The 26,655-nt window shown below is 37.1% G+C and overlaps 9 protein-coding genes and 1 long non-coding RNA gene across 11 annotated transcripts; 6 read left to right on the top strand and 4 right to left on the bottom strand.

The window, feature by feature from the left end:
- LOC104748849 (periodic tryptophan protein 1 homolog) lies at positions 2,635-4,244 on the top strand. The gene is made up of 9 exons (XM_019236833.1): positions 2,635-2,679; positions 2,800-2,858; positions 2,948-3,044; positions 3,300-3,371; positions 3,492-3,617; positions 3,705-3,801; positions 3,896-3,973; positions 4,056-4,144; positions 4,239-4,244. The coding sequence occupies exons 1-9, from the start codon at positions 2,635-2,637 to the stop codon at positions 4,242-4,244; spliced, it is 669 nt and encodes a 222-aa protein (XP_019092378.1).
- Positions 5,194-8,327, top strand: LOC104747686 (proline-rich receptor-like protein kinase PERK4). The gene is made up of 9 exons (XM_010469363.2): positions 5,194-5,332; positions 5,519-6,139; positions 6,219-6,773; positions 6,874-6,960; positions 7,054-7,124; positions 7,220-7,296; positions 7,382-7,526; positions 7,621-7,782; positions 7,868-8,327. The coding sequence occupies exons 2-9, from the start codon at positions 5,590-5,592 to the stop codon at positions 8,114-8,116; spliced, it is 1,896 nt and encodes a 631-aa protein (XP_010467665.1). The 5' UTR covers positions 5,194-5,332; positions 5,519-5,589; the 3' UTR covers positions 8,117-8,327.
- Positions 8,480-10,546, top strand: LOC104747685. The gene is made up of 7 exons (XM_010469361.1): positions 8,480-8,727; positions 8,828-8,860; positions 9,290-9,397; positions 9,493-9,595; positions 9,686-9,980; positions 10,065-10,119; positions 10,214-10,546. Exons 1-7 carry the CDS (start codon positions 8,590-8,592, stop codon positions 10,280-10,282), a joined length of 801 nt encoding a protein of 266 aa, XP_010467663.1. The 5' UTR covers positions 8,480-8,589; the 3' UTR covers positions 10,283-10,546.
- LOC104748848 (protein LIKE COV 3) lies at positions 12,191-13,213 on the bottom strand. The gene is made up of 5 exons (XM_010470431.2): positions 13,063-13,213; positions 12,834-12,886; positions 12,641-12,750; positions 12,397-12,564; positions 12,191-12,327 (listed from the first exon to the last, which is right to left on the bottom strand). Exons 1-5 carry the CDS (start codon positions 13,189-13,191, stop codon positions 12,191-12,193), a joined length of 597 nt encoding a protein of 198 aa, XP_010468733.1. The 5' UTR covers positions 13,192-13,213.
- Positions 13,571-17,193, top strand: LOC104747684 (succinate dehydrogenase [ubiquinone] flavoprotein subunit 2, mitochondrial-like). Its single transcript, XM_010469360.2, has 15 exons — positions 13,571-13,688; positions 13,922-14,089; positions 14,183-14,270; positions 14,443-14,589; positions 14,698-14,838; positions 14,937-15,022; positions 15,110-15,266; positions 15,344-15,487; positions 15,565-15,752; positions 15,851-16,025; positions 16,115-16,285; positions 16,410-16,479; positions 16,561-16,681; positions 16,773-16,810; positions 16,975-17,193. Exons 1-15 carry the CDS (start codon positions 13,593-13,595, stop codon positions 17,075-17,077), a joined length of 1,893 nt encoding a protein of 630 aa, XP_010467662.1. The 5' UTR covers positions 13,571-13,592; the 3' UTR covers positions 17,078-17,193.
- Positions 17,586-19,017, top strand: LOC109129328. Its single transcript, XR_002035600.1, has 2 exons — positions 17,586-17,813; positions 17,910-19,017. It is a non-coding gene; the product is annotated as an uncharacterized LOC109129328 (long non-coding RNA).
- Positions 19,013-21,182, bottom strand: LOC104747683 (gibberellin-regulated protein 11-like). The gene is made up of 3 exons (XM_010469359.2): positions 21,074-21,182; positions 20,952-20,979; positions 19,013-20,830 (listed from the first exon to the last, which is right to left on the bottom strand). Exons 1-3 carry the CDS (start codon positions 21,149-21,151, stop codon positions 20,649-20,651), a joined length of 288 nt encoding a protein of 95 aa, XP_010467661.1. The 5' UTR covers positions 21,152-21,182; the 3' UTR covers positions 19,013-20,648.
- On the bottom strand, positions 21,817-23,926 carry LOC104747681 (elongator complex protein 5). The gene is made up of 9 exons (XM_010469358.2): positions 23,693-23,926; positions 23,519-23,611; positions 23,287-23,435; positions 23,147-23,193; positions 22,994-23,063; positions 22,676-22,902; positions 22,497-22,592; positions 22,314-22,389; positions 21,817-22,230 (listed from the first exon to the last, which is right to left on the bottom strand). Exons 1-9 carry the CDS (start codon positions 23,857-23,859, stop codon positions 22,031-22,033), a joined length of 1,125 nt encoding a protein of 374 aa, XP_010467660.1. The 5' UTR covers positions 23,860-23,926; the 3' UTR covers positions 21,817-22,030.
- LOC109129033 (60S ribosomal protein L6, mitochondrial-like) lies at positions 24,059-25,204 on the top strand. Of its 2 annotated transcripts, none has more exons than XM_019236513.1 (2): positions 24,059-24,200; positions 24,704-25,204. In XM_019236513.1, the coding sequence occupies exon 2, from the start codon at positions 24,729-24,731 to the stop codon at positions 25,035-25,037; it is 309 nt and encodes a 102-aa protein (XP_019092058.1). In that variant the 5' UTR covers positions 24,059-24,200; positions 24,704-24,728; the 3' UTR covers positions 25,038-25,204. The 2 variants fall into 2 exon arrangements, with proteins under 2 accessions (XP_019092058.1, XP_019092057.1); XM_019236512.1 differs by having other exon boundaries at positions 24,064-24,200; positions 24,701-25,204.
- LOC104747680 (ADP-ribosylation factor-like protein 2) lies at positions 25,204-26,458 on the bottom strand. Its single transcript, XM_010469357.2, has 5 exons — positions 26,232-26,458; positions 26,019-26,129; positions 25,769-25,931; positions 25,587-25,667; positions 25,204-25,494 (listed from the first exon to the last, which is right to left on the bottom strand). Exons 1-5 carry the CDS (start codon positions 26,294-26,296, stop codon positions 25,357-25,359), a joined length of 558 nt encoding a protein of 185 aa, XP_010467659.1. The 5' UTR covers positions 26,297-26,458; the 3' UTR covers positions 25,204-25,356.

Genomic DNA, 26,655 nt, shown 5'->3' with positions numbered 1-26,655 from the left:
ATTCTTCTAATGAGCTTGTCTGTTTTGATTGTCTGAGGTGGTTAGTTTGAGGATGGTTAGTTTTAGAACATTAATCCGGATGGTTAGTTTTAGAACATTAGTTTTGATGCTCTTTGATGGTTAGTTTTAGTACATTGATGTCTGTTTACATTGTTCTTAATAGGTTCTGTTTTGTGTTGAGCCGGTTTGTTGTTATAAGTACTCGATCAAACAAACTATAACTTATTTGTTGGTATAAGTACTCAATCTTTGATGGTTCTTAATAGGTTCTGTTTTGTGCCTATATATATGTATAAGTACCCAATCTTTGACATCCGTTTTGTGTTGGACCTATATATATGTCTGTTTGTTTATAAGGTTCTTAATAGATTTTGTTTTGCGTTGGTCATATATACATAAGTATAAGTACTCAATCTGTTTTGACATCTGTTTTGTGTTGGTCCTTATCTGTTTTAGAACATTGACATCTTTTTTGCTGTTTTTTGTTTGCAGGTTTACTCGCTACGAAAAATCGCGACTGGTAAGGAGCATTACTAAAAATTTTACAAATAAATTTGATGGTCCATACTACAGCTGGACATGTGTACCTCGGGACAGACAACAGAGATGGTTCATTGAGTTTGCTGTACAGTTTTCTTCTCTCTTAACCTTTTCACATATAGGTTTACTTGTTGAGTTTCCACTAACATCATTATATTGTCTTTGCTATGTAGAAAACACACACATGGGATCCTTTGATTACTGGGACAGTTCAACAGTTTTTTGAGCTCATCTGCCAACGCCGGATGAAAGACATGATTTGCAATGCCAAGACTAGTGGAGAGCGACCAATATGGATCAGAGATACTATTTGGCAAACAATGGTTGATTATTGGGAGACTGAAGAAGCACAACAAAGGAGTCTCACCTACTCTAAAGCTCGTATGTCTGATCGTGGTGGTCTTGGTCCTCACGTCCACTTATCAGGGCCAAAGTCTTATCAACAAATCCATACCGAAATGGTTAGTAACTTTTATATACCCATAAATTTTGTTTTTCTTTACATTTGGAGCTTTAAATGATGTCATAACCCTTGATTCTTTTGTAACATTGCAGGAAAAGGAATTGGGAAGACCGGTTAGTCTTGGTGAGGTTTTTATTAAGACACATACCAAGCCAGATGGTACTTATGTTGACCGGAAGGCAGAGCAAATCTCTCTCAATTATGAGAAGAACTTGCAGCAGAAGTTGTCCGACCTTGGGGAACATACTTCACAGCCTCCAGAGCTCACAGCAGATGATTACACAAACATCTTTATTCAGGTAAATATCACTTTTCACAACCCACATTGAATTATCTTTCGATTTCTACAGCCTCTTTAACGTTTGTTTTTCTCTTTGTTTTCTTGTAGTCTACTCAGAAAGATTCACGAGGAAACCTGTATGGAGTTGGAAGTCTTAAGCATACTCTTCAACCTCTTCTCAATGGCTTGGCAAACCAACAACAAGAGTCTGCAATGTTTCAGTCATTGCAAGAGCAAATGAGGGAAACTCAACGTCAAATCGAAGAGCAGGCTGCTTATAATTCTCGCCGTGATGCAGAGGTTGCTGCTCGTGATGCAGAGCTTGCTGCCCGTGAAGCACTACATTTCCAAGCTGTGGCTGAGCAGAAGGACAAGTTAGAGCATTTGTCCTTAGTCGAGAAGTACCTGCGCAAAACTGACCCTGCCTTTATAGAGTTTATGAAGACTCAATCAGCTGAAGCAACCACAGAGCCACTCTCAACCACACTCCCTGCAACAGCTCCACCTTCAAATCCGGTTCCTTAACAGTGATGCTTTGTAGGTTAACTTCTCACCTACAATTTCATAGACCTAACTAATTAGCTTGTCTCTTTTGTTGAACTTCTCTCTTTTGTTGAACTTGTCTCTTTGTTGAGACACATGTATACTTGGTATGCATTTGTCTCTTTTGGTTTGTATATTTGTCTTGTGAGAAACTTGGTCTTTTGGTTTGTATTATAAATCATGGTTAATATGATTTTATTGCCTTAATCTTGTTTTTGTTCTAATATGACTTTATTGCCTTAATATTGGTTTCATAATATTTTGAGAAACAGGTACCAATTTCAATTTAAAACATTTATAAATTTGTTTTCCACAAAACATTAGTCGCTAAACAAATTAAAATTACATTACTAATTTGTTTAGAATAGTAGCCAAATAGTCGTAAATCAATAAGCATGTTACGACTACGTTACGACTACAAGCAAAATTACTGTATATCATGATTAGTCGTAAATCCGTCGTAAGCGAGTCTTCAAATGTTACGACTACACTACGACTCTTTTACAACTGCCAATATAACTGCTGGTTAATCGTAACTCTGTCGTATCGTAGTCGTAATTATTTACAACTCTGTTACGACTATTTTTACGACTACGGAATTTTGTCGTACAGTAGTCGTTAAATAACGACTATTTTTACGACTAATTCTTTTACCGACTTAGGATTTACGACTACACGTTTTAGTCGTAACTGAGTCGTAAACAGCAAATTAGCGACTACTTAACGACTCTAACTGTAGTCGGGAATGTACTGTTTTCTTGTAGTGGCTTTTATGATGGTTTACGTTTGTTTTGTCTATCATTAGGTTATGATTATATACTGCTTTCAGGTGGATGATGAGCTGCTACCTTGTGTACAACTGGGACAAATAGCTTGACAGGTGTGACAACCACCTTTTGTATATGATTTTAGCTATCCATTCTAAAATTTGCCATGTTATAACTTTGTTACTTGTCTTTCTCTCACTCTATAGACATCAGAAGATTGCCACTATGAATCAGTGATTGATCTTGCTTGGAACAAGGAGTTTAGGTATACATATTCTCTTTGGCGGTTCCATGATTGACACTTACATCAAGATTTGCTCTCATTATTGACTTTTAACTGGAACAAAATAATAGGAGTATAGTTGCAAGTGCCAGTTCTGACAAAAAAGTTAAGGTTTGGGATGTGGCTACAGGGGAATGTAAGCTCACTATGGAGCATCACATGAATGAGGTAGGTGAAAACTGTTTCTATGATCTGTCAAGTATCTGTGGCATTCTCGTGGTTTATTGTGTGTATTGGTTGACTAACAAGTTCAAGCGGTCGTATGGAACCACTATGCTCCATAAGTACTCCTCAGTGGGTCTCGTGATCACACAGTTGTATTGGTGACTATTTTGTTCCATCTGTGTGTCGAATCTTGTACATTAGCATTTATCATTATGTTGATCAGATTTTTGTTAATATCTGTATGTATATATTTTATAGAAAGATGGAAGGGACCCTTCACACTCAGGTTTGAAATGGTTTACCAAGGGTGAAGTCGAAAGCTTGGCCTGGGTTCCTCATAGTGAACACTCTTTTGTGGTGCATTGATCTTTATTTTCTCTTCTGATAGACATGTGATTGTCTGAGGTAACTGATGTGACTCGTTATCTTTATTTTTATATTCAATGTTAGGTGAACCTCCAAGATGGAACTGTGAAAGGCTTTGATATACGTGCTTCTGATTTATCACCAAGTTTCATTCTCCATGCTCATGATGCTGAAGTCCCCTCCATATCATACAACATACATGCGCCCAATGTACGTACATGTCTCTCTTTCTCTCTTGTGTCTTATCATATTAATTCATAGTATAGTGGTTTAGATTTATCTCTCCGAGATGTGCAGCTTTTGGCTACAGGATCTGAGGATGGAAGTGTGAAACTTTGGGATCTTTCAAACAATCAACCATCATTGATCGCTACACACATGCATGCCAATTGCGGTACGAGCCATTAATAAGTTTTTTCTTTCTTTCTCCCACTTGTTTCTCTTTGGTTTCTTTGTTTTCGCCCATTCTAAACGTTGACATCAAAAAGGGATAAGTGTTCTCGGTCTCATTCTCTGCGGACTTCCCCTTCTTATTCGCTATTGGTGGCTCAGAGGGGAAGCTAAAAGTGAGTAGAGATTTTGATGCATGATACAAGATAGTATAACAAATTAATGTTTTTATAGGAAACTAATGAATTATATGTGCAGGTGTGGGATACACTGTCAGATTCTGGTATGTCCCAAAGATATGGGACAACCCCACCATGATGCACGCAGGAGGATTCTTGTTTTTTGAAGTATATATATAAAAGTTTCATGAAATATTATACAGAAGAAAGAAAACTTAGTGGAATATTTTGACTTCAATATGAAGATACTTTTCGAATGCAGAACTAATATAGTTGCGTACGCAGGGAAAAAAAATATTTTGATTACAATGACAAGATGATATACATAACCTCTTTACATACCTTTTTTTGGTTCCATAAAATCCTCAATAATCTCTTTGGCAAGTCTCTTTTAAGTTTTTAACTCTGTATACTATCTACAATCTACTCTAGAAATATCTTTTTACTGATTTCCTCTAAAGAAGGCGCAAGCCTTATGACCAAAAGAAGATGGGTGAGATAGGGATTTACATTTCATATGTTTGCTTGTTGGCAAACTGATCATAGCTTAGTACTTAGTTTGACAAAAAAAAAAAAAAAAACCTTAGTATACTTAAATTTAAACTATTGCTAACTAAATAAAGAATATACTGTATGTTGCTTGTCTTACACTCTTACTGGTTTATCGTACAAATTAAAGACTCTTACGAATGAATTTCTTAGGATTAAATTTATCAATGATTAAGGATCAAAATTCAAAAACTCTAAAATAAACTACTTGTGATCGGGTCATTTTTGCGACTTGAACAAGATTGAGAATCATGACGCAGCACATGTTGTCTTTTTTTTTCAATATACATGTGAGATTAAAACCAAGTTATACCCATAGTTCTTGTAATAACTTCACATAACCGCTTTTAGTTATTATACCCACACCAATAAAACTGTTCAAAATTAAATCTGCAACTACACTACTTTTTCTAGTATTGATTTTAAGTTGTCAAAAAAACCACGTGGAATGATCTAGAGAGGAGTAATATAATCTGACGGACAATATTAAACGAGAGATTCACCTAACAAAGGTAAACGAATAATAAGAAGAATGCATGGGGTTACGTGGAATTCAATCAACAATTCTCAGTCTCAGTTCTCCTAATATCACGGAGCCTAAAAGATAAAAATTAGACCGGAGATTATTACAATTATTAGTAACTAAAAACACAAAACTGTTATTAAGACAGACAGAGAGAGAAAGAATAGGCATGTTTCTCGGAATGAAGACGCAGCAAATCTCAAAATCTCCCTTATTCCTATAATCCTTTTCTCACCCAAATGCTCAAAAACTCGGATCTCTCCCCCTTAATCTCTTTCTATAAGGTACACACTTTCATGCTAATCTCTTTAACTAATTTTGTACTAATCTTTCATATTTAGCATTGTTATCTGCTTTTTTTTTTTAATTTGTTAAACGATCTAACAAAACATAATAAGACAAAGAGACCGTTATCCCCAAATTAACAAACATTTTCATTATGATCTGTTCTATTACGTTTTTGTTTTTAGAATAATTGAGTGGTTAAGGGAGAGAAGACGGAGAGTTTTATATTTTCGTTACCGGAAAATTTTGATCTCCGATGGCTTCTTCCCCTGAATCTGCTCCTCCTCCGTCAAACTCTACCTCTTCTCCATCTCCACCGGCTAATACCAATTCAACCTCCTCTTCTCCCCCGGCTCCATCTCCTCCTACTCCTACTCCTCCTCAAGGAGGCTCATCATCATCACCACCTCCTGATCCCACAACTCCACCAGCTCCACAAGCTCCTTCTCCTCCCAATGCCTCTAATAATTCTCCTCCCGCACCGCCACAGAACGGTGGTGGAAATGAATCTCCACCAGCACGTGGCTCTCCTCCTTCTCCTCCTTCTAGGAATAATGGAGACAACGGTGGAAGCAGATCGACGCCGTCGGGAGATAATGGCGGCTCTCGTTCGGAAAACACTCCTTCTGGCGGAGGCAGCAACAGAGGAAGCGGTGGAGGAGGAGGAGGAGGAAGTAATATGAATACGGGTATCATCATAGGTGTATTAGTTGGAGCTGGACTTTTGATGATTGTGCTCATCATTGTTTGTCTTAGACGCAAAAAGAAGAGACAAGATTCTTACTATCCTGATGAACCCATGAAAGGTAAAAAACAAAAAAAACATATGTTTTAACACATTTTTATAAGCTTAGATTACATTTGTTCATTATATTATTGTTTCAGGAAATCAATATCAATACTATGGAAACAACAACAACAACAACAATGCTTCACAGAATTATCCAAATTGGCACATAAATTCACAAGGCCAAAACCAACAACCTACTGGTGGTGGTTGGGGAGGCGGTGGACCATCACCCCCTCCTCCTCCACCGCGGATGCCTACAAGCGGAGAAGATTCTGAAATGTACTCTGGACCATCACGCCCGGTTTTACCTCCTCCTTCGCCTGCTTTAGCCCTTGGATTCAATAAAAGCACTTTTACTTATCAAGAGCTTGCGGCTGCAACGGGAGGGTTTGTGGATTCTAACCTTTTGGGGCAGGGAGGATTCGGGTATGTCCATAAAGGTGTGTTGCCTAACGGTAAAGAAGTCGCGGTTAAGAGTTTGAAATCGGGTAGTGGACAAGGAGAGAGGGAGTTTCAAGCTGAGGTCGATATCATTAGCCGTGTGCATCATCGGTATCTTGTTTCTTTGGTTGGATATTGCATAGCTGATGGACAGAGGATGTTGGTTTATGAGTTTGTTCCTAACAATACTTTGGAATATCATCTTCATGGTAACTAGACCACTTACAACTTTTAGCACAAATTTATTTTCTAAACTCTATAAATTCAAGAAAATTGTAAACTTTGTTGTTGTTGTTGTTATTGGTTCAGGGAAAAATCTTCCGGTAATGGATTTCTCCACAAGGATGCGTATCGCATTAGGAGCTGCGAAAGGACTCGCTTACCTTCATGAAGACTGTAAGTTTCAAACATTCAACATTCTCATTTTCTTAACTAATGTTGCTTTGTCTCTGACTAGTGATTTCTTTTTTGGCTGAGAAAACAACACAGGCCATCCTCGGATCATTCACCGCGACATCAAGTCTGCAAACATTCTCTTGGACTTCAACTTTGATGCTATGGTGATAAACTAGTAGCCGCATTAGGCATTACGCTTTGGTTTTGTTAATGTAACATTGCTAAAGCTGATGATGACTTATGGCATTTGTGAATTCAGGTGGCTGACTTCGGATTAGCTAAGTTAACTTCTGATAACTACACTCATGTCTCTACTCGTGTGATGGGAACTTTCGGGTAAGCTTTTAATCGTGTGATAAGATTGTCCATGCCACTCAAGAAACAGAACCTTTGACTGATCTAATTTACTTAACATGTGTAGATATCTTGCTCCAGAGTATGCATCTAGCGGTAAATTAACAGAGAAGTCCGATGTTTTCTCTTACGGCGTCATGTTACTGGAACTCATAACTGGTAAACGACCGGTTGATAATAGCAGCACCATGGACGACACCTTAGTAGATTGGGTATATCCTAAATATGTTTCTTGTTATGCAAGAATTGTGAATGTTTTAGCTTTTTTTACTGGCACTGATGATTGCTTCTTTATTATAAATACAGGCTCGGCCTCTTATGGTTCAAGCACTAGAAGATGGAAACTTTAACGAGCTCGCAGATGCAAGGCTTGAAGGCAACTACAACCCGCAAGAAATGGCTCGAATGGTGACTTGTGCCGCTGCTAGCATTCGCCATTCTGGCCGTAAACGTCCAAAGATGAGCCAGGTAAGATAATAATTATATATAACCTAAATTTTTTATATTGTTTTGGTAAGATAATAATTATATCAAAACATGTTTTGGTCTGCAGATAGTGAGAGCATTAGAAGGAGAAGTGTCACTAGATGCTTTAACCGAAGGTGTGAAGCCAGGACACAGTAACATTTACGGGTCATCAGGAGCAAGTTCGGATTATAGTCAGACATCTTACAACGCTGACATGAAGAAGTTCAGACAGATAGCTTTGTCAAGCCAAGAGTTCCCAATCAGTGAAAGTGAAGGAACAGCCAGTCATGATTCCAGAGAGATGTCAACTAAAAGCCCTGCTGCTCCTCAATGAGACAGAATCAATGAATTGAATGATAAAAGAAGAGATTTTGAGGGTTCTGAATGCAGAACCAATGTAAGCTTTTTAGAAGCAATGTCATTTCATTGATTGGATTTTTTTTATTTACTTTTTCGACTAAGTTGTGTTATGTTTTAGATCGTTAAGTCTGTGTATGATTCTCTGCTCTGAGGTTGATTCAAACATGAAAACTACTATTGTTTGATTTGGATTGTCTCTCTCTCTCTCTATGCTCTGTTTTCATAATCTACCAAATTAAACCGGACTTTAACCAGACTCTATACCGGGATTCAATTAAACCGGTCCGGTTAAAAAGCCCTGACGCTCTCTGTTTTTTAACCTTTCTCCGTCGTCTTCTTTCCCATTTCTTCCTCAATTCTCTCATTTCGCGTCAATGAAATTTTAAACCTTTGCATTTGTTTATTGAAAAGTTTACATTTTTCTTTTTGTTTGTGTTGGATCCAACTATGTTGAGATTGAGAAGCCTCTTGTCCCTGAAAAGTTGTTCGATTGTAGAATTGTCATTACCAAACGCAACAGAAGCAATTCGTTTGGCTCCATTTCATTCCACGAGTGTTTTGTCTGAGAAATCGAGGAATGGTTCTGTAAGATCTTTCTCTACAAATATTTAGCTTCATCATTTGAATCTGTTTGTGTAAACTGTAATTAGATGTTTTGATGCTCTCAGATTGATTTTGGTTGCAGGATAAGGCCTCTGAACGCGAAAGATCTTCAAAGGTAAGATTTTTATGAATAATGAAACTTTGAAAAAGGGTCCTGTGGTTGATGCACTGATCGGATTGGAATCAAGAATATGAATTGTTATATGGGTTTTGTGTATATCTATGATTTATTATCAAATTTTGGTTGCCTTAGTCAAAGTAGGATCACATGATTTGGTCATGTAGCTGACATTACAATCAAATTGGTTTGGTAAATTTTTGTACTTTCTATGAGGAAAATGAATGTTTCTAGATGAACTTTGGAAGGATTGGTTGTTGATAGAAATGCAATATGTATTGATAAGTTCATGTTTAAAACCTGTGCTGGTCTTGTCAAGGATTTGATAGTTTTGGTGTGTATGTGTGAATGGTCATTTATATGTGTATCTAATCAAACTCATAAGAGAGTTAGTTCTCCTCTGAAGCTGCAAAATGTTGATCCCAGAACTCCTCCATAAGATTCACATGTACCGTAAAGGAGAAGGGACGCACTAGCGCTAAAAAGACTGTAGACAAACTCCTCTTCCACAGGGGAATTAATGATCCGCTTCAGGTATATTCCTAATGCTATTGTTCTCAATCTACCCTATTCGTTTTAAATGTGTTTGCTCGAAGTGTTTTGCATGTACTGTCTTTTCTTATACGTAGAATGAGTGGCATTTCGGGCCAAATCCGCTGATCCGGGATAGGCATATGAAGAAAAAACCTCCACCTGGCCGAGGAAAGAAGCCTCGGGATAAGAAAACAAAAAGTGAGTTGCTTTTTTTTTCCTTTTTCTTAGTACCACCACATAACTCTTGGCTCTAACTTTACTGTATCCTTTTGTTTGTTTGTAAATTAGGATGGCACAGAGAAGGAAATCCTGAAGATGACTTTGGCACTGATGCTAATAATACATTTGAGAGCAAATGGAGAGAAAGGTGGACGAGTCAATCTCAAAAGTCCTCATATTCGAGAGACTCGACATCCGGATTTGAATGGAGAGAAGGCTGGAGCTGGACCACTCAATCTCAAAGGAGCAGAACTTGGAATAATGAGTCTCTTGATGAACCTTTGAATGTTGGGTCTCGGTCTGAGAGGATTGTTCTGGGATTGCCTCTTGATGGTCCAATCAAAATTGATGATGTTAAGAATGCGTAAGTCTTTTCATTTGCTTCCAACGCTCCCCCCAAATTCTCAAATGAGTGAGTGTTCATGAAAGCTTTCTTCATGTTTTGCAGCTTCCGGTCTGCAGCTTTGAAGTGGCATCCAGATAAGCACCAGGGGCCTTCTCAGGTATGCTTTTAAACAAAGATTGGATTGTTTCAGGTTTTGTTTTTGATTTTATCTGTTGATAAATTGTTTTTTGGTAATGTGGTTGATATCGCAGGCGGCAGCGCAAGAGAAGTTTAAACTCTGCGTTGATGCATACAAGTCCCTCTCTTCTGCACTCTCTTGACTTTACTTTACACATAGGCATTGATGCATTATTGTAGCATTAGTTGATAAGGTTGCTTCTGAAAGTATTTCCGGAGATCTACCGATTATTTAAATGATAGGTTTGATTTATGGGAGAATCCACCAGTAACGAGATTGCATAATGGCCAAGAATCACCAATGTATCTCTCTCATTCTTTTCAAGATTTGACAACAAAAAACAATGCTATATGAGAAAGATTTATGTTCTTGCGCATAGTTTGGACTTGTTATAAAATTTGAAACACATTGACTGATGTGAAAGACAATAACTCGAATACGTCGTCGTGTATACAAAACCTTCTTTTTATTTTGAACAAAAATCATATATTTACGCCTAAAAGTTCACCATTTTGAATTTTGATCTTATCGTAATAAATTTGATGACCTACAATTTAGAAATGGTGGATATAGTAAGATATCTAAATTAGGAAACTAGACATTTTTTTGTTTTTGTTTTTTTGTCCTGGCAAAGGGAAACTAGACATCTTAATATAGAAATGAGAGGCGTAAATATGGTAAGATATAGATTAAGAATTCAAATCTTGACTCTTCAGGACCATCACCGTGAATCCACCATAAATAGTACTATGAGATAATAAATCAAGATTTATTTGAATAGTGATTGTGACAAAGGGTTCCATGAATCACATTGAGAAAACCGATAAACGACGACTAGAAGTATGGGAGCAAACTAAAGATATTTCAAGTACTTCTCCTTCTTGTCTACGCATCGGAGATATAAAGATGTTATCAGAGAGACCTGGCAGGAGCTGGAGAAGGTAACAATGGGCTCTAAACTCTTCACTATTGGACATAGGTTGAAGAAAGTTAAATCGGCTTGTAGACAATTAAATAGAGAGGGATTTGGAAATATTCAGCAGAAGACTAAAGAGACTTTGGATGGAGCGGATTCAATCAGAATTGTTGACTGCTCCTTCGGATACCTTTGGTCGGGAAAAAATGGGATTTATTTGCTTGCTAAAGCTCAAGAATCTTTCTACAAGTAGAAGTCAAGACTTAGATGGACAAGGGATGGTGATGCCAATACATCCTTTTATCACAAGTCAGTAATTGCTAATCAAGGGAGAAACTCCATCAAGTACCTCAGAGGGGATAATGATCAAATTAAAGGGTTCATAATGTCAGTCAAATAAAGGGCATGTTGGTATCTTATTATTAGAGGCTCTTGGGATCTGAGAACAGTTCAGTAGACCCTTTGTCAATCACTAAAATTCAGAGCCTGGTTCAATTCAAATGCTTACCGGATCTTGCGGAGGTGTTGAGATTTTAATGCTACTGCCATCAGCCCATCACCCTCCTACCTAAGGTTCAAGGCACATATCAGAACCTTTTTATTTTTCTTTTTCTTTTTGTCAAACAAGGTAAATTCCTTTTTAAAAAAAGGAAATAAGAAAAGACATTGAAATATAAATCCTTTTTTTTCTTCTTCATATAATAAGTCTGCTTATATCATTCAGGGTTTTTGGATCCGAGAGTTGAGCAAAAAAAAAATCTAAGCGATTAAGTTTCTTTTAGAAAGATGAGTGAGTCGATAATGATAGTGGAAGGAGTGAATTGTCCGAAAACGCGATGGATATATCGCGGGATAGCAATTTTAGCATCTGTGGTTTGGTTAACTAGGTTCGCCGTCGAACTCTTGTGGCCGTCGTTATGTTCGTCGTGGTCTTCATGGAAAGAAGAATGGGTGGTGGTGGTTTTATTCTCTGCAGCACCGTTTTTGTATTTTGCCTGTATGGTGGTGAGGTCGTTTTACGTTCCCGTTCCGGTTCCGACAACTCACAACTCGGGTGATTTGTCTCCCTTGGTCGGAATTCAGATGGTAGCAATGGATATCATATTCAGGTCGTGTTAGGTCTTATGATATCCTTCAAAGGACACAACATAGTTCTTCTCCACCAGCACGACCTCGAAGTATCACAGTCGATGTAATGAAACCAAAAGCATATTCTCCCATATGAGGATGTCTGATAATGGCTACCTCCTTGAATGCACCTGAGCTTTGATCTGATAAAAAGAGATCAAAGGTAAGTCTTTTTAGTACTTGTTGGTATAAAAAAGATTACAAGATTTTACCTGGTGAGATTGCTCCGCTGATTTGCTTAGAAGCTGAGTAGATGTAACTGATGAGAGGCATCTTCTTGATAAACCATTCTCCAATACTGAGAACTGAAGCTCCAAGCCATGAAGACATGAATACACCAACCAGAAAGATGAATGTGATGGATGTCACAAATCCAAGACCTGTAAGTTCTTCATTAGACAGAAGAAACAAGTTTGTGTTTGTCAATGTAGCTGAGAGACGAAAAATGAAACTAACCGAACATATTGATTCCGAGATGGGTATAGATTGGGGAGAAGAACCCGTCCACGAAATGAATAAACCACCATGTGAAGTAGAATGTGACAGCAATTGGTAAGAGAATGACACTGTAACACATGAGATCAAGAGCACAAGATTAATGTCTTAATTTCAAAAACCTATGATCAGCGTAATTAAAACAAGATTTTACCATCCGGTCATGAACTTTTTGGAGGCCCAGCTTCTGATGACTTTGTAAATCGCCTGTATTGTAGATACAAACATTGAATAACTTAACATACAAGTAACTTCAAGCTCTAGGTCAAAAACTTGCCCAACACATTTCACAATCTAGATGTTTAAAAAGTTGGCGAAAAAGATAAATCCTATGTAATGTTTGTTTCTGTAAAAAAAGAAACAGGAGAGGGAGAGAGAGAAACCTCTCTTCCGGCAACGTGGATCGGAGAAGCGAGAGGAGACGGCGGAACAGACAAAACGACGTCGCGAGGTGAAGCTCCGGATTTATGCATCGGGATCAATCGCTCCAGATCTCTCTCCCTCGGTTCCATCTCTCTCTATATATGTATGGATTCTTCGGTCTCCGATGTCTCTTCTTCTCCGGCGTGAGTGAGAGCAGAGCAACGAACTGCTTTCGCCAAAGTAGGAAGAAGAGCATGCATTTTCTGATGAGCTTTATTAAGCCCATTTACTTTCATCACTTGTTACTGGGCCTTCTAAAGCCCGTATTGTAACAGACTGTCAATAATCTGACGTGGCGTTTCGTTGACCGTTGATATAACACTGAGGGCACGTTGAGAGCATGAATTTATTAACGTTTTTCAAATTCTATATTAGCCAATTTGGCACGTTGAGGGCATGAATTTATTCAAATTCTTGAGCCAAATTGTATAATACGAGTCTTCTTCCATTTCGGTGTGTTACGAGTTCGTGGTAAGTTAGTGACGGAGAGATGTGGCGGTGCCTTCGAGTAGCGTCGTCGAGGAGATCGGAATCTAACGGCGCTTTCGTCACTTCTCAACTCTCCAGATTCTTCTCGACTCCTTCGGTACGACGACATTGTTTTGAATAACTCTGATTTCGTTTGGTCTTTGAGGTTACTCATCATTTCATTGGTTGACTTATTTCTTGCTTTGTTCGGATTTGGCAGCGTCAATGAGTTGGTTATATTTTGATTTGTGTGATCAGTAATGTAATATATGCTTTTTATTATGTAATAAATTTTTAGTTTGGTATGTCACACATCACCTAATTCTGATTCAAATTTTGTGGCAATTAAAGACAGGGGATAGATCATCGTATACGATCGTTGATCATACGTATGATGCGGTTGTTGTAGGAGCTGGTGGTGCTGGGCTTAGAGCAGCAATAGGGTTATCAGAACATGGTTTTAACACAGCTTGTATCACCAAGCTTTTTCCAACTCGGTCCCATACAGTTGCAGCTCAGGTACCCCTATACATTTGTTTTAATCTAGTAATTAAGCTAATCATATAAGTATGAATTTATTGTTGATTTAAGTTATGAAATTATTTGTTGAAGGGAGGTATAAATGCTGCCTTGGGTAATATGACTGAAGATGACTGGAGATGGCATATGTATGATACTGTCAAAGGAAGTGACTGGTTAGGTATGCATGCTGATGAATTTTTTTTTTTGCTTAATCTTGAATTGTCTTCTATAGTGTTGTAACATGTTAATGTGCAATGTAGCATTTATATGGCATTTTTTTTTACTATTATACAAGTTACTTATTTCTGCAAGTTTCTATATTTAGATGTAACTTGTGTTTGGTTCTGTAGGTGATCAAGATGCAATTCAGTATATGTGTAGGGAAGCTCCAAAAGCTGTGATTGAGCTTGAGAATTATGGATTGCCATTTTCTAGAACAGAAGATGGCAAAATATATCAACGAGCCTTTGGTGGCCAGAGTCTCGACTTTGGAAAAGGTTTTAATCTTTTGGTTTATGCAATCGCAAGATTTAAATTATGTGAAGATTGATTGCTTTCAAGCTTATCATTATTTTTACTCTTAATTATCTCTATAATTTATTCAGGTGGTCAAGCATACCGCTGCGCATGTGCGGCTGACCGGACTGGACATGCTCTGTTACATACTCTTTATGGCCAAGCAATGAAACACAACACTCAATTCTTTGTGGAATACTTTGCCTTAGATTTGATAATGAACAGTGATGGTAAGTACTAATTAAGAAGGTTTATTATTAAGAGTATGTATGATCCATCATGCATGTTGCAATATTGATATACTAAGAAGGTTTTATATGATGAGCAGGAACCTGTCAAGGAGTCATTGCACTGAACATGGAAGATGGAACTTTACATCGTTTCCATGCTGGTTCTACAATTTTAGCTACCGGGGTAAAGCAAAACTGTTTCTTGAAATGTATATTTTCCTGGATTTATGAAACATACAGTAACTAATCATTATCCATAAAATGACCTCAGGGATACGGAAGAGCTTATTTTTCTGCAACTTCAGCACATACATGCACAGGAGATGGAAACGCTATGGTTGCACGGGCCGGGGTACCGCTACAGGACTTGGAGTTTGTTCAGTTTCATCCTACTGGTATATATGGAGCTGGATGTCTAATCACAGAAGGTATGTGTTTCTTCTTGCATTGATCAAATCATTAAAGATTTAATTGGTTTTTAACTTTGTCCGATATGAACGTGTAGGAGCTAGAGGTGAGGGTGGGATTCTAAGAAACAGTGAAGGAGAGAAATTCATGGACAGGTATGCTCCCACGGCTAGAGATCTTGCTTCAAGAGATGTTGTTTCAAGATCAATGACTATGGAAATCCGAGAAGGACGTGGTGCAGGTAATAATATAGATCACTGACTTGTGACACATATATAAGATATCAGCTTGAGGATATGCAACTTTGTTCTTTAACAGGACCTATGAAGGATCATATATACCTTCACTTAAACCATCTACCACCGGAGGTGCTTAAAGAGAGGCTTCCTGGCATATCTGAGACTGCGGCTATTTTTGCGGGTGTTGATGTCACAAGAGAGCCAATTCCTGTATTGCCTACTGTGCATTATAATATGGGTGGTATTCCCACAAACTACCATGGAGAGGTAAATGATATATAGGATCAAACAATTTGCAATGTTAGAACAAAATGGATGTAAGTTCAGTATATGAAAGTGTTTTGGTGTATCTATGTGATTCTTAGGTTGTTACCGTTAGAGGTGATGATACAGATGCTATAGTTCCTGGACTAATGGCTGCAGGAGAAGCAGCTTGTGCATCGGTTCACGGCGCCAATAGACTTGGTGCAAATTCACTTCTTGACATTGTTGTTTTTGGGAGAGCTTGTGCAAACAGAGTTGCAGAGATTCAAAAACCTGGTAAGCACGCAATTAATACATATATTTCCATGCATCTCTTTAGTTTGACACATGTGAGTGTTTCTGAATTCTTATGTTGTTTAATTTAGGCGAGAAACTGAGACCTCTAGAGAAGGATGCGGGTGAGAAGAGTATCGAATGGTTGGACCGAGTGAGAAACTCAAATGGTTCGCTTCCAACTTCTAAAATCCGCTTAAACATGCAAAGAGTAATGCAAAACAATGCTGCTGTCTTCCGTACACAAGAAACACTAGAAGAAGGTAAACAAAAACAAAAACAAAAACAAAAAGCTTTACCTTATTATGGTAGGGTCTAATGAATACAGTAGTCAGTATAATCTTAAAAACTACATTTTTGATTTCTGTTCGGGTATGATGATCATAGGTTGTGATTTGATCGATAAGACGTGGGACAGTTTTGGTGATGTAAAAGTGACAGATCGGAGTTTGATATGGTGAGAGTCGTTTAAACGTTAAAAGAATCTTTTTAGGCTAATTGATTATATAGTTCTGTAATTGGAAACTTCACATGTTAGGAACTCGGATTTGATAGAAACTATGGAGTTGGAGAATCTTTTGGTTAATGCATGCATAACAATGCATTCTGCTGAGGCTAGGAAAGAGAGTCGAGGAGCACATGCTCGTGAGGATTTCACGGTTAGTTCTATATATGTTTCTTACATTAACAGAAAATTGCCTTAGTCGAAATGTGGATAACTGAGAGAATTGTGGTATGGTTGTTTTGCAGAAACGAGACGATGCGAATTGGATGAAGCACACATTGGGGTAAAATTTCTCTTTTATATATCTTTTGAAGCCATAATAGGTTAATCATAAACCCAAAAGCATAGTTATGTTTCCATAGGTAAAAGTAGAAAGTGTTAGTGAAATGCTTTATGACAAAATCTCAAATCAATTAAGGAGCGTTTTTGTTTATATATGTGTTGAAGGTATTGGGAAGAAGGGAATGTGAAACTGGACTACAGACCAGTGCACATGAATACATTGGATGATGAGGTTGACACTTTTCCTCCTAAAGCTCGTGTTTACTGAAGACATTGTGGTGGGTTTATAATAAGAAACAATAACAATGGTTATTGTGAAAATATTGGTTGTACTGCTTACAACTTACAAGAATTACTTACTATTATCCCTTTTTTTTTCTTACAAGAAAGCTCTTAATCGATTCGTAAACAACGTGTGAATTCGTAACAAATGCCACTCCTAACATAACTCAAATTCACACACTATAGTTAACACACTGAAGCAAACACTCCACAGCATTGAGAAGGTCTTCAAACATCTAATTCTTAGACAAAAGGCCAAAATGTTACACAGCCCAATAAACATCTGTAGCCCATGAAGTGATGATGAACCACCCTTTTCTAATTTGTCTTTCTATTTATTTACTTTTTCCATAAAGCAAACCGCGTAGCTTTAAAGGATAATAATGACCCGAAAGGCACGAAATGATCCACGTGATCGAATCTGAACCGTTAATACGCTATCTATGCTTTTAATCTGGACCGTCCATCCTTTCTAACCCTATAAATAAACAGAGACCCTAATGTTTTCTCATCATCCGCCTCCATTTCTAAACGTCGTCTTTTGCTTCCTTCGTCCGTCAACGTTTCTCTCAGATCTCGCTGCGATGTTTCCGATCCTTACCGCTTCTAATTCTCGTAGAGATCCTCCCGATCTGCAAATCCGTGCGGTGTTATGAGCGAGATCTGATGGTTAATTCCATGGTTGACGACGGATCTGACTCAGATCTGACTTTTTTCTATTGGTAAATCTCATCTTCTTTCACCGATAGCTTCTCTTTATGTTCGTTTTTATTGGAATTATGGTTATGTAATTGTGAGTGTTGTTAATTGATGATCAGATCTGGATTCGGATCGTCCTTTACGGCTTCGTCAGATGTGAGATCTGTGAATTGGTCACGTTGAGGCGTTGAGATTTGGGATACAAAGAGACTACTAATCTGTTGTAGACGCTACGTATTCCAGATCGTGTGTGTGTTTGGATTGAAGTGAGTTTAGGGTGTATAAGATGTGTTTGTGGATAGGTATGGTATCCTTGATAGCATCTTTGTCATCCGACCTTTGCCATGTCAGGTGCGCTTGCATGGCAGGTCAAAAACTGATAGCTCAATAAATAAGTTATTTTGTGGGTTTTGGAGAAGAGATCGCACGGGTTATTGTTTTTTTTTCCCGGGATCTCTTCTCCTCTTGTGTGTCTTGCCTCTGCTCTCTCTCTCTCTCGTTCCATCCCTCTTTTCATTTACATGCTCATAGAATCTAAAAAAAAAATCGATCATAAGCAGACTGTTACTTAACTGGAGCCGTGGGCGATACCATGTCTTCTTGCCCAACACTACCGAGACAAATCAGGTACTCATATATTAATTTGGTTCCTAAATCAATCATTATCATCGCAAGTACTCAGTATTTGAAAGAACAGATCTTGACCTGAATATGTAGTCTGCATATATTTACATCATCATAGTTGACCGGAATTACAATATCGTAAGTTATCATTGTCTAATCGTTAAGTGTTAGTTTACATGGTTACAATTTTTGCTTTATCTTGTGATTTTATTGAGCAATATTACCCTTCTGAATGATATGGAACTATGTTATGAGGAATCTTGATTTAAGAGCTGTCGTGTAGTTTTGGTATTAATCCCCTTGTATAAGTGTGTTAGATGTCAAAGCGTTGTAGAATATTAGTATTTGCCCAAGATTGTGTGTATCTGTAACCACCCACTCCCTGTAGAAGTATGAAGAATGTGCATGATGAAATTGGACTTCTGTGCATCAAGCAATCTCGAAGGCTACCCTGTCTAATGTTAAATTGTGTTTGAAGGTATATTTTATGGTTTTGCACGGAGCTAAATTTTTTTGATGTTCCTTGTACTAATCAGCTACTCTATTCACAATCTAAGAATGTGTGACGTTTAAAGTTCCATCTATTAAGATTATATTCATTTTTTTTTTTTTTTGACATTATTCCGATTTAGACTTTTTTTGTATCCCTTTCATTTATGAAAACGCAGTGTTATTAATTTGTGAATTTTATCTATCCGCTAAAGTTTTCCAAATTATTTTAAAGCAAGTTACTTTAATTTGGAAATTTTATTTAAAGTAGGGAAGATAGTTTAGTTTTAGCTTTTCAAAAATTGGTCAGAATTGTTAAACATAAATTTGCAACGAAAATTTCAGCGTTTGGTCCCATGGGTGAAGGTTGTTTTTGATAGATAGATCTGTAAGCTCAAAATGGTAGAGCGCTCGTTTTCTTATGGACGAGAGGTTGGTGGTTCGAATCCACCCAGTTCTAAGTTGATCCATCTTTTCTTCTCTTTTGACTTTTCTACTGATAGTTCTCCTATTATGCCCCATTTGCTTTTGGTTAATGTACATTTTCTTCTAAGTTTGAAATTCACGTGATGCCCCTATTTTTTGGGTTGATTATTTTCAGTTCTTCCGGAGCTAATCTGATCAGCTCAGTTGAAACAATGATGTTTTATTCCTCTCGTGATCCACAGTATTGCCTCACGCTGATCTCTGAAAGATGTACTATTGCCTTAACGTGTGACACACTGACCATCATAGTGGGATTTTAGGATTAATGGAGATGGATTTTGATTTTGACGGTAACTTGCTTTTATGTCCAATTTGATTTTTGAATGTGTCACATTACAATGCTAGGTGACTGTTGAAGTCGAAGATATTGATGTTTCTTGCTGGAGAAGGAGAACATGTCATATAAGATGAATGACAAAATGCGGTGAATTTTTTTATCTACCTTTCTCTAAATCTTGTACATATTTTTTACTTCTGTAACTAATTCAACTCGTAAATATAAAACGTGACTTCATATACCATCTTTTTAATTTTTTTTTTTTTTGTTCTTGATAACGTGACATATTCTACTGAACAATGATCACGTGTCAAATGCTAAGTCAACTTATAAAAAATAATCCACCATAAACAGTAAACTGCTATAAGCTGTATAATCCATTTTGTTCACTAAAATTCCATTGTTTCCATTCAAGATCCAGTGCCTAACTCTTCCTACCTTTTGGAGTCAAAGAAAAAATCTCTTTACTTTTTCTCTTCAATCTTTCTATATATGCAAGTTCATCAGATTTTGTGAATCCGATGAAAGTTGTATAACTAAGAAAATTTTTAAACCCAAATTGTTGAATTCTTCCTTCGGAACTCCTGAAATAAAAAAAATATGAAGAATTATTCATATTTTGGCTTTCCGCTCGGATTTTCAAATTGTAAAATAAGGGACAAAATGGATTCTTAAACAATTACAACTAAATAAGAGTATCGTATAATTAATATATAGATAGCACTTAGATGCGGTCGATCCAAACTAAGTAAAATTCAATTTGGATACATATACAATTTGAAACTTTGTTTCTAGAGGGATATAACACGGAAATCATACTTCGAACTGAATCTGGTGCATGCTATAGGATATTTCAGATAGGAATCTCAAAGAATGCACATAACGAATGACATATATTATCTCTTCTTTTTTTTAAATGTTTTTCTTATGAATTGATTCCATATAAGTATTACAGATATCGAATTAAAAAACGACGGTGTTTTTAAGGACACTTTCGGCGACCACCATGGGTGGTGAGGCTACCATAGCACTCGCACTGGTCGTAGTTTCCGTATGTGCCCGATGGTACGCAGTTGCACCTGGCACAACAAGTCCCGCACGCTCGGTGACAAAGATTCTGCCTACTCGAGAGCCTGCACCGTTCTTGGCATCTGCTGTTGCAATCTACAAAAATGCACACAATTTCCAAAAAAAAAATTAATAAATACAAGTTTATATATGTGTGTTTTTTCTGTAAAATATAATTTCAAGGTAAACATATGATACAGGATATCATTGTACTTACCGATTGTAGCGCCGTTGTTATTCGACGTCTGCATGAATATTATGAAAATATTGTTGGAACGTTACACAAAAAGTAGCGAAAATATAATCAAACAAGAAATATATTTGGCTGTTACATCATACCACCATATCGCCATGAACTAAGTCGAGGACAAGAAGAGATATGAGAAGAGAAGCAAGCACGACTTTGAATATATCCATAATTCTTAACGAGAGAAAGTGAGAAACTAATGTTTTTTTTTTTCTTATAAAAGAGAACTATGGGAGACCTCTATTTATAAGCTTGGTCTATAGGCTTCTATTTTACATTGGTCAGTGATATAAGACATAAAAAGAATAAGCACAATTCAACAACTTTGGTCAATTTGATTTTTATCAGTTTTTGTGTATTGGTCAACACATTAGATGTATGTAATCAATATTCTTATCACTTTGTGAAATCAAGACATTGAAGAGGGTTATATTCATTTCCTAAATTACATAATAGAATGACTTTACAAGATTATTTAACAAATAATTTTTCAATATGCTTTCTTTTGTTGTTCAATTCAGATGTATCTAGATTTGTTTCAGTTTTTAGTTTGATCTTTTAACTAATTTGATACTAGTTGATATCTTTATTAAAAAAGAAGAAAATAAAAGTTTTATCTTTTGTCTTTCTTCCGTAGTTACCCATGAAACCTTTAACACAAGATGTAGCTCTATCCGGGACTAAAATTTAACAACCATTTTAACATTATAGCGACAATGTATTCATCTCAAACAATTCATAAATTCTAAATTCTGAATTCTAGGTTTAACCATCAATTTGTTTATCTAATTTAATGAAATCAACACAACAAAGGTAGAGAAACAAATAAACAATGAGGAATTATTTTGTTCAAAACATAAGGATGAGTGATGATCAATATGCAGCAAACAAACACAACAAAATAACTCAAGAAGAATAGAAGATGAGAGATGTTCTTGTAACAATTGTAACTGTAATACACATACCAACAAACCTTCTAGTTTTAGTGTACAAAATCTAACAACTAAGATCTTAACACTAACCAAAACCAAAAGTATAATTCAAGAACTTCAAATATCCAAATCATCATCAGGGTCCTCATCAGAATCAGGATGCTCATCGTCTGAATCTCTGAAATATATGATCTCCCCACCCTTACCCGATGAAACCACATCCGTCTGCAAGATCATTGAAGACAATGGTGCTGTCTCAATCTTGCTATCTACAAGAGATCTCCGACCATCATAGATATCTGTCGATATTCCATTATCTGAAGAACAGAACCGTATCAAATAATGTTTTATTTATGACAACAGACATTACTGAGCTTAAATTCTCTGGCTTTGCACTAACCTTGGTGCTCAAAAGGAAGCACAACTTTTTCTTTCTCCAGTCGCTCTTTCTCAGAAATCTGTAGATTGAATTGAACCTGAACCAAAAGAAACAATAATATGAGGCATACAACTTAAAAACAAGCATCACCGTCGAAAAGAGCCACAAACCAAAAAGTAAAAAAGCAGAACCATAAAAACTTGCCTTAGGCAAAAGGCTTTTAGTGGTTGCAATAACAGTATCCGCGGATGAAATGGGTGAAAAGTTTATTCCCGATTGATCAACATGATATTCTTCAGACTATAGGTATAAAGAGTTACAAGAGTGTTAACTAAGATGATACTCATAAGGGTACAGAGAAAAGAGCAAGAGAGAGAACTCACCATGACTCTGACGCGTCCCTTTCTAAGCTTAAACCGAACATGGAACCGACCTTTACCGAAATCCTGATGAACCAAAAACAAGTTTTCTAAAGCATTCCTTTGTCCGTCTTCAGAAGGACACAAAGGTTCTAAGTTGGCTTTCATTGTTGATACATATTCAAGCGCATTTGTGACCTTCTCTTGGTGAAGATCAGTGTTTAATGACCAAAAGACACTGGAAATTTGCGCTGCACAGAAAAATTCAACCTTTGCTATCAAGCCTGCCTAACAATGAATAAAACTAATACACTAGTGTTCAGGTTTCATGTTGCAAAGTACCGTGGCTTCGAAGATCTGTTAAAAGACCAGAAACTAATGGCATAGAAGAACGTCTTAGCAACTCATTCACCTAATTCAAAAAGTATAGATATGAAAATCACTTCTCTTTCCAATAATCAATGCCTAAAAACTCAAAAGCAAAAGTTTGCTTACGGAATCTATAGCAACACAGAAACGTGTCTTCCCATCTCCAACCAACTCTGCAGCAAAGTAATCACTTTTTAATCTAATATAAGCCTTTAGATAAAAAAATCCAAACTGAAAAAAGGATGCAATGTAGGAAAAAGAACTACCTCTTCCCGCTTCAATGATTGAAGTTAAAAGCCTTTTCAAGTCACTCACACACTTGTGTAGCTTAACCAAACTTGAACCTTCAGTAACACCAGTTGAAGACTGATCAATCCAGCCTAGTGGATCAGTGTAACAATCCAAAACACGAATCCTTCAAATCAAAAGCCATATAGATATCAAATACAGAGAAGAGCACTCTCAAACTACTCCACAAGTTACAAAACCTAAAATCACCATTTAGAAGATGAAGTGACAACGATTCCTTTTTGCTTCAACAATTGCAAATAGAACGAAGGGCTTCGCGAGAATGTGATCAACACGAGACCCCTGAATAGAAACGAAGACTTTAGCAGTAACGAAGCAAATTTTGAGATCAAATAATAGTAGAATTAGGGTTTGGGAGTGTACTGCGACTTGGATTTTCCAGCCAAGATTGATGAAGATAGATTTGTGAGAAGATAGCCTGAGACATCGAGTCCGAAAGGGGAAGCTACGGTTTCTTCAATGGTGAGAGCTGGTGCGAGTTCGCCTTCTTCTCCACCGTCTCTTAGCTTTCTGAAAATCGATTCCGCCATTGTTGAGAGATTCTCCTAAAGCTCTCTCTCCGGTGAAAAAAGAAGAAGCTTTGTTGCAACTTTCAAAAGAGCGGCGAGGAAACAAACATCGGAAAAGTTAAAGGTTTATTGGGCTTTGTGATGTAGCCCAATGGGCTTTATTCAAAGAAACACTTGAGGGGGAGAAAACATCGTGTCGTTTTGCAATACAGGTAAAAACGTCAACCATTTTTAAAGAACGAAATCAAAGTATAGGAGAAGGTTTTAGGCCGGAGTTAAAAGGAGTGATCTGGATCCGCCGGCGACGGAAGCAGCATCAGCACACTCGTCTCATTTCTTTTCACCGGAAATAAGAAAAAAAGGTAACCATTCTGCTTTTGTATGAATCTCACAATCTTCTTCTTCTCCTTTTCCGATTAATTTCTTAGAAATGGAATCGAGCTTTATCGTGTTTATTTCTCATTTCTGGTGTTTTTTTCTTACTTTAGCACTCTGTGTTTGTGAAAATGGAGTTAATTAGAGTTTGTATGTTCATTTATTTGTATATTAGTGTTATCGTAATATTGCACGGAAGCTGCTCGACGTATTTCCTGTTTAGCTCATCGTTTGTTTCCATGTCTCTGAGATGATTTACAATGAAACAAATGGTTTATAAAAACCATTGTTGGTCAATTTCAGTTTTTCATACTATTCTTTGTGATGGTTTGAGTGGTAAGAGAGACGAAATTTGCTACCTTGATGTGTGTGTGTGTGTGTGTGTGTGTGTGTGTGTGTATGAGATTTAACTAAACAGCAAACTTTTGTATTCTGAAAGGTTTGGTTTTTAACTTGATGATTCTGACAAGTTTGTTTTGGTAACCAGCAGCAATTCTCTGTAGGAAAAGGGGAAAATGGAAGCCAAGTTTTTTCGGTTCTTGAAGATAGTTGGAGTTGGATACAAAGCCAGAGCTGAGGAAGCAGGACGTTTCTTATACCTCAAATTGGGTTACAGTCACGAAGTCGAACTTGCGGTTCCTCCAGCAGTTCGGGTCTTCTGTTTTAAGAACAATGTGGTTTGCTGCACCGGAATCGACAAGCAAAGAGTGCATCAGTTTGCTGCAACAGTAAGGAGTTGCAAACCTCCTGAACCTTATAAGGGCAAAGGCATAATGTACATTGACGAAGTTGTCAAGAAGAAGCAAGGAAAGAAGTCGAAATGATCTCTCTCTCTCTCTCTCTCTCTCTCTCTCTCTCTTTATATGCAGAGGCAACTTTCACCTTTTTGTGGTAGAGTATGTGGTTGGATTTGCTTATCAATAAGTTTTATTTGGATGTATGAAACATCATTTTGTTGTTAAGTCTCTTTCAATTAAACAAGATGAGAAGAGTTCGTCTTCGAAACTTAGGTTGTATCCTTGTTGAATCATTGTGACTGAAAGAAAAAGCTTACATGCCAAAATGAAATCACTTGAACAGCATACTACAAATCGTCTAGTAGAGCATGCCATTGTGCAATGCACTAGTTGAAGAACACAGAGATTAGTCAAGCATGTAAATCCTGGAGGCAATGTCTTGAACCAACCAATCGAAACCCTCCAACAAACCTTCACCCGTGTATGCACTGCAACCCACGATCTTCCAGTGCCGGCTTTTATCCATTGACTCCAAGTTTAGCACCTTCACAAGCAAGAAGATGAAACTCAGTTTTAGCAAAACAATACAACTCGAACATATCTTACTTAACCCACTAAAGTTACAAAAACCCTTACTTTGCCAATTTCATCAGGAGTAAGTGCACCTTGAATATCCTGCTTATTTGCTAGTATAAGCAAAGATGACCCAGCTAGCCTCTGCCATTTGAATATAGATCATCATCTTCTTCATCATAAACAGCACCCAAGGCTTCAAACTACAAAGATTTTAGAGACTATGTATGAATGAATATACATACCTCTTCCTTCAAGAGATTGTCAAGTTCCATCTTACAATCATCTAACCTCCTAAGATCAGAACTATCAACCACCCAAACCAACCCATCAGTCTGCTCAAAGTAGTTCCTCCAATACGATCTTATAGTCTTTTGCCCACCAACATCCCATATATTAAGAGTATACCTACACAATCATCATTCACAAATATTAAACATTGCCTGTAACCTGTTCGATCATATTCCTGAACCAATTTTGAAGAGCTTTACTTACTTTTGGTAAACAATGGTTTTGATGTTGAATCCAAGAGTTGGACTAATCACACTTGTGTCTTCTCCGTTTATTTTAAGCACAATCGTCGTCTTCCCAGAGTTATCAAGTCCACTACCAAAAAAAAATAGAAAACCATAATCAGAACAACATCATTTCTATAAATGTATGATTAGATCGGAGAATGTGTAACGAGTTTTGGTATATGAGACATACACCATAAGAATACGCATCTCCTTCTCTTTCTTCTTGATCTTCCGGATTATGCTTAACAGTCCCATTTCTCACAAAAAAAAAAAAGACTTGATAAGATTGAAATATCAATACGATATCAATGGTTTGTATACTCAGTTTCTGATTTCGGAGACGTTTCCACCGATTCCGCGGTGGTTTTCGTCACCGACGACGATGGAGATGGCTGCTCTTTAAGGATGCGATTTTCCAACGGAGAAGACAATAGACGGTGATGATGGGCCAAACATAACGGGCTTTTAATAACAAATTAGTTAAGCCTAAATGGTGATGCTATAAGTGATGGGCCTTGTTATCATGTCTGGCCAGATTAGTGGTTTCTTTTGTTCTTTAATAATTGGGATATTATAAAAACTCGAATTTATTTTTACCAAAACTATTAGATTTT

This window comes from Camelina sativa, chromosome 15, assembly GCF_000633955.1.
Source record: "Camelina sativa cultivar DH55 chromosome 15, Cs, whole genome shotgun sequence".
Classification (NCBI taxonomy): Eukaryota; Viridiplantae; Streptophyta; class Magnoliopsida; order Brassicales; family Brassicaceae; genus Camelina; species Camelina sativa.
This window is presented reverse-complemented; position numbering and strand designations above follow the sequence as displayed.

Bases quoted from the DNA above. Each gene is read 5' to 3' on its own strand.
- LOC104747686 (XM_010469363.2), top strand. From the start codon at position 5,590: ATGGCTTCTTCCCCTGAATCTGCTCCTCCTCCGTCAAACTCTACCTCT. The intron at 6,140-6,218 runs GTAAAAAACAAA...TTATTGTTTCAG, and splicing joins TCCTGATGAACCCATGAAAG to GAAATCAATATCAATACTAT. The intron at 7,783-7,867 runs GTAAGATAATAA...TTTGGTCTGCAG, and splicing joins AACGTCCAAAGATGAGCCAG to ATAGTGAGAGCATTAGAAGG.
- LOC104748849 (XM_019236833.1), top strand. From the start codon at position 2,635: ATGATTATATACTGCTTTCAGGTGGATGATGAGCTGCTACCTTGT. The intron at 2,680-2,799 runs GTACAACTGGGA...CTCACTCTATAG, and splicing joins ATGATGAGCTGCTACCTTGT to ACATCAGAAGATTGCCACTA. The intron at 2,859-2,947 runs GTATACATATTC...ACAAAATAATAG, and splicing joins GCTTGGAACAAGGAGTTTAG to GAGTATAGTTGCAAGTGCCA.
- LOC104747680 (XM_010469357.2), bottom strand. From the start codon at position 26,296: ATGGGACTGTTAAGCATAATCCGGAAGATCAAGAAGAAAGAGAAGGAG. The intron at 26,130-26,231 runs GTATGTCTCATA...TTTTTTTGGTAG, and splicing joins GAGATGCGTATTCTTATGGT to TGGACTTGATAACTCTGGGA. The intron at 25,668-25,768 runs GTATGTATATTC...TTCAAATGGCAG, and splicing joins ACAATCTCTTGAAGGAAGAG to AGGCTAGCTGGGTCATCTTT.
- LOC109129033 (XM_019236513.1), top strand. From the start codon at position 24,729: ATGGAAGCCAAGTTTTTTCGGTTCTTGAAGATAGTTGGAGTTGGATAC.
- LOC104747683 (XM_010469359.2), bottom strand. From the start codon at position 21,151: ATGGATATATTCAAAGTCGTGCTTGCTTCTCTTCTCATATCTCTTCTT. The intron at 20,980-21,073 runs GTATGATGTAAC...ATATTCATGCAG, and splicing joins TAGTTCATGGCGATATGGTG to ACGTCGAATAACAACGGCGC. The intron at 20,831-20,951 runs GTAAGTACAATG...GCATTTTTGTAG, and splicing joins TAACAACGGCGCTACAATCG to ATTGCAACAGCAGATGCCAA.
- LOC104748848 (XM_010470431.2), bottom strand. From the start codon at position 13,191: ATGGAACCGAGGGAGAGAGATCTGGAGCGATTGATCCCGATGCATAAA. The intron at 12,565-12,640 runs GTTAGTTTCATT...AAGAACTTACAG, and splicing joins TCTCGGAATCAATATGTTCG to GTCTTGGATTTGTGACATCC. The intron at 12,328-12,396 runs GTAAAATCTTGT...TCTTTTTATCAG, and splicing joins CAGCGGAGCAATCTCACCAG to ATCAAAGCTCAGGTGCATTC.
- LOC104747684 (XM_010469360.2), top strand. From the start codon at position 13,593: ATGTGGCGGTGCCTTCGAGTAGCGTCGTCGAGGAGATCGGAATCTAAC. The intron at 14,839-14,936 runs GTAAGTACTAAT...TATGATGAGCAG, and splicing joins TTTGATAATGAACAGTGATG to GAACCTGTCAAGGAGTCATT. The intron at 16,480-16,560 runs GTGAGAGTCGTT...TTCACATGTTAG, and splicing joins ACAGATCGGAGTTTGATATG to GAACTCGGATTTGATAGAAA.
- LOC104747685 (XM_010469361.1), top strand. From the start codon at position 8,590: ATGTTGAGATTGAGAAGCCTCTTGTCCCTGAAAAGTTGTTCGATTGTA. The intron at 9,398-9,492 runs GTATATTCCTAA...TCTTATACGTAG, and splicing joins GAATTAATGATCCGCTTCAG to AATGAGTGGCATTTCGGGCC. The intron at 10,120-10,213 runs GTATGCTTTTAA...TTGATATCGCAG, and splicing joins AGCACCAGGGGCCTTCTCAG to GCGGCAGCGCAAGAGAAGTT.
- LOC104747681 (XM_010469358.2), bottom strand. From the start codon at position 23,859: ATGGCGGAATCGATTTTCAGAAAGCTAAGAGACGGTGGAGAAGAAGGC. The intron at 23,064-23,146 runs GTAAGCAAACTT...TTTTTGAATTAG, and splicing joins TCTGTGTTGCTATAGATTCC to GTGAATGAGTTGCTAAGACG. The intron at 22,593-22,675 runs GTGAGTTCTCTC...TTATACCTATAG, and splicing joins AGGGACGCGTCAGAGTCATG to TCTGAAGAATATCATGTTGA.